General features: G+C 50.3%; 1 protein-coding gene across 1 annotated transcript; it reads right to left on the minus strand.

The window, feature by feature from the left end:
- Positions 1–2,112: 2,112 nt before the first annotated feature.
- Positions 2,113–8,754, minus strand: NPHS2 (NPHS2 stomatin family member, podocin). Its single transcript, XM_005435870.2, has 8 exons — positions 8,474–8,754; positions 7,268–7,371; positions 6,260–6,332; positions 5,879–5,961; positions 4,816–5,019; positions 4,135–4,190; positions 3,225–3,303; positions 2,113–2,530 (listed from the first exon to the last, which is right to left on the minus strand). Exons 1-8 carry the CDS (start codon positions 8,748–8,750, stop codon positions 2,252–2,254), a joined length of 1,155 nt encoding a protein of 384 aa, XP_005435927.2. The 5' UTR covers positions 8,751–8,754; the 3' UTR covers positions 2,113–2,251.
- Between the last annotated feature and the right edge of the window lie 367 nt (positions 8,755–9,121).

A 9,121-nucleotide genomic window follows, 5' to 3' on the forward strand; every position in this document is an offset into this window, starting at 1 on the left:
AAGTACATTTTTAAATGATGTTTTCCTTCTGCAAGGTTTTTGCATGTAGGTAAAATGACAAGTTTCTGCCAGCTCTGTATATGTAAGAGAGAGAAGATCCTGCTGGAACAAGGCGTGTTCTTTAGAACTGATGCTCTTAGCTATAATTTGCACTGTATGTCTCTTGACACTCATTTCTCAGATTAAGTGTCGCTCCTTTGAGACATTATCTGTGGAGATGTTGGTCCTCGATGTGCCAAGGAATCTTGATCCATATAAATATGGATCGTTTTACACTGAGTTAGAAATGCAGCCAGAGAAGTGTTCAGAGAAAGAATCATCTGCAGCTCAGTCTGTGTAGCATTACATCCTTTTGCCCTAGGTTGGGAAACAGGGGCCTGTTCCAGCAGCATGAGAAATAACCAGGACCAGCTTTAGAGAAGTAACTACACAGCTCATGTTCGCCAGTGGAAGATTAGAGCTGTTCCACCTCCCAGAGCTAGTTTTCCCTGAGTGGATCGCTGCTGAGACCTATTACAGACACACGGGCAGGAGCCACGGCCATTGTGCCACCCTTCCTGCAGTGGCAGAATGACTCAGATGGGAGGGTACGCCTCGGATTCTTGTGTGATCACTGAGAAGTTCACAGGTGGGTTGTTCCCACTCCCCAGCCACTTGTAAGAGGACTGGTTTGCTGGGTGTCCTTGCTGTAAAAAGACCAGCAAATACTTGTAGAGCAAGTATTATGGGAGCACTGAGTGTTGAGGAGGGGACTCCAGGGAGCTGAAGGGGCCGATTAAATACAGAATACGTGGTACTTACTAGAAGTGGGATCCTTGTCTTTTGTAGCAGCATTAAGCCTGTACGTACAGGCCATCCTCGTGACACAGCGGCATTTAACAGAAATGCTACTGATATATGCCAATGTGCATGAGTGTTTGCCAGCAGGCAAAGAGGGACTGAACAAATGAGTGAAAACACAAGAGTGAGCAACTGGCTGGGTAACCCCTGCTAGGCTTGTGCATGATGGCCAACTACTGTGTAGGCAGTTAAGAGAAGGGCCACCAAGTGCCCTCTATCTTGGCCTCTACAGGCCACCACCGGCAGAAGGTATGTCCTGGGAATGGCTGTGCAGGGGAGGTCTGTGCTGAAGTGCGAGGAAATGCTGCAGGTCAAGTAAAAGGGCAGGAGCAGAGCTGACAGCCAGCCAAAGGGCAGCAGCATCAGAGAAACCGAGTGCAGCGGTAGTTCCTTTGACAGTGCTCTGTATCTTTGCTAAGGGAAAGGATTGCAGTATCTGTAGGTTCCCGGCCATTTCAAATAGCTTTTGGCAGGAAAGATACATAGGAGTTTGGAGGACTTTCTCTGTTCCTTCCCTGGGTACGGAGATTACCAAGGCAGCTGCAGCAGGCAAAAGTATTACTGTTCTCGAGGCTCTTGGCTGGCTTTTCCCCAGTGCTGCTGGATTCCCCCTTGTCAGCTCAGTGGGAGTTGGTTAAAGGGATCACCGCTAAAATGTTTAAATGCCCACAAGTTCAGACCTTGTCCTGCCTCACCCCCCAGTGGAACTGAGCAGCAGCACAGCCTGCCTTTCCTCAGCTCAGCTGACGTGCCTTGCAGGGAAGTGCCAAGACTTAAAGGCTGGCTTGTCCTCCTCTTCCTTTTCCTCCTAATTTAGAACTAGGGCTAAATACCTTGGCTGCCTGTGTGTGCACGTAGGCGCGCACGGGTGGTGACTGAAACCCCACATCCAGGACTTAGTCCACGGGACTCAGCTCTCTCCCTTGTTGCAGAGCCACTAGGCTGGCAGCACCCACCAACCCGCCTGCGTGCTGAGCCGCTTCCTGTTCCCCCACCGACTGTCGGGCTCCCACCCTCGCCTGCCTGGCTCTTCGGGGGGACAGGGGAGCATTTAAGTACCTAGGGGCTAGCCTGTCCTTCCTGCCGAGGTGATGGGGCAAGGTGATCAGAGCGCAGGGCCCAGGCCCCAAGTGCCTCTGGCCCTGTGAAGGGGAAGGGATGATACCCCACTTCCTTCAACCCCCTGCTCACACACATGCCAGCCCTGCTCCTTTTACTCCATATTTTTCCCTTTCCAAAACAAGAAGAGGCTTCTTCCATGTACATCCCACTTTATATTACAGGCCTGGGCTGTCTTCCCTCCTGCCTCCAGACCAGGACCTGCTGGTGGGCTGCCAATAGTCCACCCTTCTTGCGCCTCTCTGAGCAGGACTGACCAGGGGCAGTGTGGCAACCATTTCTGGGACAGCTCTTAGAGCATGGGTGAGTCCTTCTTGTCTTTGGGGCTTTCTGGGAGCTTTATGGTGCCTGTGAGGTGGCTGCTCGCTGCCGGAGGACTGTGGGTAGCCGGAGAGACCAGGTTCATGGCATCCAAAGGCAAGGGCAAGATGAAAGCAGCAGGTTTCTCTGCAGTAAGGGAGTGCAGTGCATGGAGGTAACGGAGCTGAGCAGCCGCAGGGGTGCTGGACAGGATCTCAGCTGCCATCCGCAGGGACTCAGAAGCAGCCTTTTCCCCCTCAGCAGCAATCACCTGCCAAGCAGGAGAATAAGGGTTTCTGTGAGGCTGGGAGTAAGGAGCATGGACTTAAGGGGCATGAAATTCCCAGAGACGGTGTGATTATAACAGTTCTGCTCTCTGAAGACCATGGTATGTACTAGACGTCTTGGTACCCCCAAAAGTTTGGGAATTCATGTCTAACTTGTTTTTTACTAGGCCCATCAGGGCTCATAGTTGGGCATACCTTTGCTGCAAAAGCATGGGAGAGGGCAGCCCCTGGGCTAGCATTGTGGGAGGGGTGCTGGACACCAACCTTATCCAGGCTTTTGCACAGCTCAGTGCCAAGGGATGGAGACCAGCCTGGGCTGAGCAGGGTGCAGGGAACATGACAGTGGTGACAGCCCGGCACTGGGCTTCTAGGGAAGAGTGAAACCCTGAGGAAGAGATCCCTATGGGAGTCACAGTGGGCCTGGGGATAACTCCAGACCTCTGTGTGTGTCTGTGTCCTACCTGGAGACCAGATACCAGATCTGGAATTCCACTGGGCTGGCCCAGGCTCTTGCTGCATCTCCCTTTGCTAGACACAGCTCTTGAACAGGAATTAAAGGAAACATATCTCACCAGAGCTGTATCCTTGTGGGGCATGCCCCAGGGACCTCAAACCAGAGGTGTGAAAGGAAAGAGGGGGGCTTTAGAAGGAGATGAGAAGTATTCAGAGTTGGCATACCCGCACTTTGGCCTGTCTCTGGGCCTCCTCTTCCACAGCCAGGGATTGCCGGACTTCAGCAGGCAGCTGCACGTTGTTGCTGTGGTAGTAAAGGACAGGGATTAGCTGGGCTCTAGGTTCTCCTGGCAGCACTGGATGGTCAATCGGGCTTGGAATGGGCTCATCAGTCACTCTCTGCAGAGCAGTTCACACATGCTCTTTGTTCCCTGGGTGTCCCTCTCCATGCATCTCATTTTAGCCTTGTACTACCATTCCCATTCTTCTTTTCCAGCCTCGTGTTCTAATGATCATGCTTGCATGAACACTAGGCAGCAGAGACATCTCTTTGTGCCTCTGAGGCCTGAAGTCTAAGCTCACTCTTTGTGAGACAGCAGAGAATCCGCTGGGTAGACTGCTCTCGAGACAGGCACAGGAATTTCCTTCTGTTCATAGATTTACTCATGCACTGCTTGGCTCTCTCTTCCATGGCCCTCTATGGGACGAGCCAGTCCCACCTTTCTGCATGGGCTTCCGAATGATGAGCCCATCCCTACCAGTGCTAGCACCCCGAGGCCTTTGATCTAGGGTGGGGCACAGAGAGTTTGGTGCCTGCTGCACCTCTTGGGCTGGCAGAACTGGGTGCAAACTCTGCCTGCAGCAGCAGTGAAATCGTGATGAGATCCCGGCTAAGGATCCTGCCCTGGCTGTTAGTGCAGGAGCAAGCACAGCCCTCATGTGGAAGTTCTACGTGAGGCAGAGGCTGAAAGGGAAATATAGGACAGGGAAAATAGGAAGGCGAGAGGTGAGGCTCTGCCTTCTGCAGAATAGCTGCAGGGAGAGAGCCAGAGGCAAAGCAGGAAGAGGAGCAGGCAGCAGAACAGGTACTTGCAAAGGGCCAGGGAAGTCCCCTCTACCAGCAGTTCCTACCTACATTTCTGTTCTCTCCACTTTGATCCCCCAGCAGCCTGTGACCGCATCCAAAGCCACCTGTGAAGAGGAATAATTTTAGAGCATGGGGAGAACACCAGCCCTGGCCTAGGCCCCTTACAGGGAGTAAGACAGTGCAGGGACATTAATTTAAGGAATTTAACTGCAGGACTGTAAGGCAGATTTATTAGTTTTTGTGTGCTATTATGTGAGGTCCTCAGAAATAAAATTACTTCCCTTACTTCTGATTTGTGTTTGCCTCAGGGATTTAGCACAATTTAACTAGCCCATATAGGTTCAAGTGTGGAACCAATTCAGCTCCATAGGAATCATTCAGTTCCTGACTGGTGTCATCTTGTATGTGTGTCATGGCCACAAAGAACTGCTACTGGATATCCCATGTGTACTGGGTTTATGGCAACTCACTCGGGCTGCAGAATATATTCTGTCTGCTGCTCACCATAGCCACATGTGGGGGCCCACACTGTATATCCTTCACCTAAAGCGATCAGTGTCAAAAAAATAAACAGAAGGAAAATTTCCCATTTTTCTGTGAAGGAAACACATGTTGTTACTGCACCCTTCTGCAAACCGGTGTCTGTGATTTTGAGGGGCTGATGACCTGAGCTGCTTTGTGGAGCCTCATTTCACCCCTTGCTCTGATGCCTCCCCCCTGCAGAAGCACCTTTATCTCCTGGCTGATGCTTTTCCTCTCCAAGAGAAGTTCAGAAAAAGCTCGATGTGCCAGGAGGCGTTTTGTGGTTGTCTGCACCAGCAGCTGGATGGCACTGGAGATGCTGGTCAGGGTGGTGAGGAGAAGAGAGGCATTCTCCAACCGGTAGTAGCAGACAGCATCTATCTCCAAGGTAACCATGTCTTTGGTCACCACCTAAGCAGAAGACATTAGGGGAGATGGAGCTGGTTCTGACAACTCTAAGGTAGCACGGAAAGCACACAAGACAGTGAAGCCTATCCAGACAGTTAAGTCTTTGTAGTTTCCACCTCTGCTACTGACTGACCTTGGGCAAAGGATATAACCTCTAGATCTCAGTTTCCTGAGCAGCATCTTTGTGTCTGTCTCCTCAGTACAGCTGCTGAGCTAGAGACTGTGAGTAGGTCATAACACTGCGTTTCCCTGCACACAGCTGCCTGGTCCATTCCTGTTCTGAGAGCATAGGCTGTGTCCTGAGGTGTGTGCTCGGTTATTGTATCTCCAGAAGGATTTGCTGCACACCACGGGGGTGAGCCTGGAGATGCTATCCCACAAGGACTGTCCCACTGGCAACACAGCAGAACAAACAACATATCCCAAAAGGAGAGGAGGGGCTGTGGCTAGGGACATTGCAGGTGCAAGGGTTAGAAACAAGGGTTCAGCCCTTTCTTCCTCCCAGGCTTATACAGGAGCAGAGTACCACCCTTATATTGTTGTAAGATCTTAGTCTGAGCTTCTGTCCCTGCTGCAGACACTCCTCAGTGTGGTAAGTAAAAGAATCAGGTCCCGTATCTCTGGCCCAGCAACTCTCTGTTGGTCTGTATTACCACTACAGCATGTCAAACTGAATGGGATTAAAAGCAGTAGTTTTAAAAGAGAAGAAAATTCACTCTGGTGAATTTTTAGCCTTCCCTTTCTGAGGTGTTTGAGATGTTTTTTCAGACTTTTCTACCTAGAAATGAAGGCTAGAAGCATAAGGTATAATAATGTTAGAGACATCCAAAAAATTAATAGAGAGAGGGGGTGTCAGCCATACCTGATGGAAGGGGATCTCCAGGGTTTTGAGGCGGAGGTCTATCTTGTGGTATGTATCCAGACAGGGAAGGAAAAAGAAAAGGCCTGTGGGAGGAAGAGAAAGGCAGCTAGTGATCATCAGAACCACAGAAATTGCCTCTCCTGCTTTGGAGAACAGGGGAGGGTTTGGCATGCAGAACTACAAAGGAACAGTAATACATGGGCTCAAATTCTGAGTCTGCTTCTGTGATGGGAAAAGCCATTAGGCCCTTAAGAGGAAGGGAGCAAAGACATCCCATCTGCTATCTGGCCATGCCTGCTTGAAGGGCATTGGCATGCAAGCTCTGGTAGAGCATGAGGAAAAGGAGCAACATGGTTGTGGGGAGCTCAGTAAACACCTTACCAGGCCCTTTGGCTCTGCCGGGAAGGAGATGCCCAAGTCGGAAAACGATGGCTCTTTCATACTCCCGCACTACCTGCAGAGGGAAACAAAAGCTAGGCTGGAGAGGAAGGTGTAGGGCTGGGGAAAGGGGGACTCTCCAGCATGGAGGAAGTCTGTTCTGGGAAAGCCCTGCAAAGTGAGGATTTCAGCAGGTATGAGCTGGTGGCATCACCTCTTACTGAGTCCCTTTACCCTAGCAAAGAACCTGCCCAGAACTACTGGCTGGCCTAGTGTGTGAGCAGCCCACAAGCAGCCCTGCGACGGCCCGAGATTTGTCAAGAGCAGCCTGTGTGAGAGCTGCCCAGGGTTTCCTGGGATGAAGCCAGCCAGCAGCCTGCTTCCTTATAGCCTGGCCAGATGTGAACACCCTGAGCTAAAATTTTCCATGTTGGTTGTTTTCCTGCAAGGGAACCTTGTATGTATACGCACACATGTGTAAGATCTGGGCCATAATACTGATGCTTTTGTTGATAACAATATGTACATGAAATTTCCTGAGAAGTGGAAATCAAAATATGCCTACTTGTAGCCATGCTATAAATCTGAGAAAAGGGGAGGAAGAGGGAAAATGCACTATTAACTGAGAGATCGATCTCTCGTAACATTTTTAATTCAAAACCTATTTACCCTGCTGCTGCAATGCAGCCATCTCTGGGCTGAGTAGGCTAAGGGTTGTGTTTGAAAGTGAATGGATTCACAATTTGTTTTAAAAAAAAGAGGAACTGAAGCCCCAGCCTGTTGATACTGCAGCAGGAGTATCTGACAAGCAGTGGCTGGACCCTTGTGCAGCCCTCAGCTGCAGCAACTTGATAAAGGATAAGTCAAAATTAATGATGAGCTGAAAAAGTGTAAACAGGACCTTAGACCAAAACAGCTTTATGCTCATGTCTGACGCAGGCTGAACCAGTGAGTTACATCCACATCAGACAGCAAATATTAAATCTAGAGAGGGCCCACGACTATTCTCACCTTCAGGCAGAACCAGACAGAAATGGGGAAGGTCATTATGATGAACAGGAAAGACAAGATGGTCAGAAGCCACTCACAGATGCCCAGACCAGGAGACTTTGCACCTAGGGAAAAATCCAACATGACTGTGTTAGGAGAGGACTGCTCCCAAAATACCGATGGCCTGACAAGTGCCTGCACAGATAAGCTTCATTGTTGTCCTTTGCATAGACCCGGTGTATGACCCATTTGGCTCTCTCTGGAGCTGGGTTAAAGAACACCTCCCTGCCCCAGGTGACCAGGAGGTGCTAGGATAGACCGATAGTGTCTGTCTCTGCTTTACTGGCAGAAACTGAGCCATGCTTCTCCATAGTGCTTTGACTAGAGAGCAGCCTTTAGCTTGAAGGCCTGTGGCTACCAAGCCATGTTGAAAGGCTTGGAATGACCAGCTTGCTTGGCTGAGCTGGGATCCCAGAAGCTTATCTGGAAAGATAAGCTAATGGCAAAGAGAAAGATTCTAAATAAGAGGTAGCTTTCAGCATGCACAGTCTGAAGTGCCCTTCCCTGTCAGAGTATCTCAGGTCGTTTTGGAATAGGATTTTAGTCACATCCCAGCCCCCCAACGCAGTGAGACCAAGCCACCGGTGCTGCTGAAATCTCCCTGTGCTCTACAGCGGTCACACCAAAGTGCCAGAGGCCGACTGAGGTGGTCAGCCCCAGGTGAATATTACCTGCTACATCTCCCCCAAAGTGAGTGTGGGTCATCTTGCTCTGGGTGCCCTTTGTTGTGCTCCTGCCTGAGGGAAAATCTTCAGGTATGGCATGCAAATAGATAGATCAAAATAGATACACTGCACTGCAGTCCTTTGGGCTATGAACTGGCATGAGGGCTAACTCCATCCACCTACAGAAGGGCAAGCGAGAAAAGGAAGAGAATAGAACATGAATAGAACTGGGGAGTAGCAAGCTGAAGCGTGAAGGATACTGGGGATGTAACTGGGTATTGCAAAGTTCATTGCTGTGCTAAACAGTGCTGCTCAGCCTGCAGTACTGACTGCAGCAGCTGGCTGGGAGGCTGGCTGGAGTCTCCCATATCCTGTCCTAAGGAAAACCATGACTGTGCAAGGTAGGTGTGATGACACCACGCAGAAAGCGGAGTTATACTGTGACCCACACAGGGTCAAAAAGTCCATAGCTTTCCGTCCCCTTCCCTTCTATAAGCCATACCTTCCTGTTGCTGCTCGCTGTCCAGCAACGCCATTGCTTCCATTTCTTCATCAGATATCACATCATCCACGTCCACCACTGTGGACGTGTGCACCCTACCATCGGTCCCTGTGGTGCTCTTGATCTCCTTTGCTTTCTCCTGCTTTATGTCTCCCCTTCCTTTGCCAGCTTCTCTGCTGCTCTCCCTCTTCTCTCGTTTGCTTGGTGTAGCGGAGGACTCTCTCCGTCTCCTATGAGACTCCCTGGAAGAGCTCCGAGACCTCTTATCCATCCTCATCTATGTCGAGGAGCTTGCAGCTGCCTGTGGGAGTAGGATGAATTCGCGCTTGAATTTATTGCTGCAGGCAGGAAAACCAGGCAGAGGAGGAGAGAAGGGGAGGTGTCAGATCAATGAGACTTGTTTCAAGTTTACCACAGGCTTGTCAGACATAATGGACAGTGAAGTGAGCAAGCTGTTTCCCAGCTGCTCTGCTCTCATTACACACTGCTGTGGAGATGGGAAGGAAGGGTGGACCTGGACAGGGTGGACTCCAGGAGGACATTCTGTGTGCATCTTCCTGCCTTTAGAAATAAAATACCATCAGAAGCCCTCAGATGATAAAAATCATGTAGATGGTTTCAGCAAAGCTGTTGAAAAGCAACCTAAAA

Source organism: Falco cherrug, chromosome 12 (genome assembly GCF_023634085.1).
Source record: "Falco cherrug isolate bFalChe1 chromosome 12, bFalChe1.pri, whole genome shotgun sequence".
NCBI classification, from domain to species: domain Eukaryota; kingdom Metazoa; phylum Chordata; class Aves; order Falconiformes; family Falconidae; genus Falco; species Falco cherrug.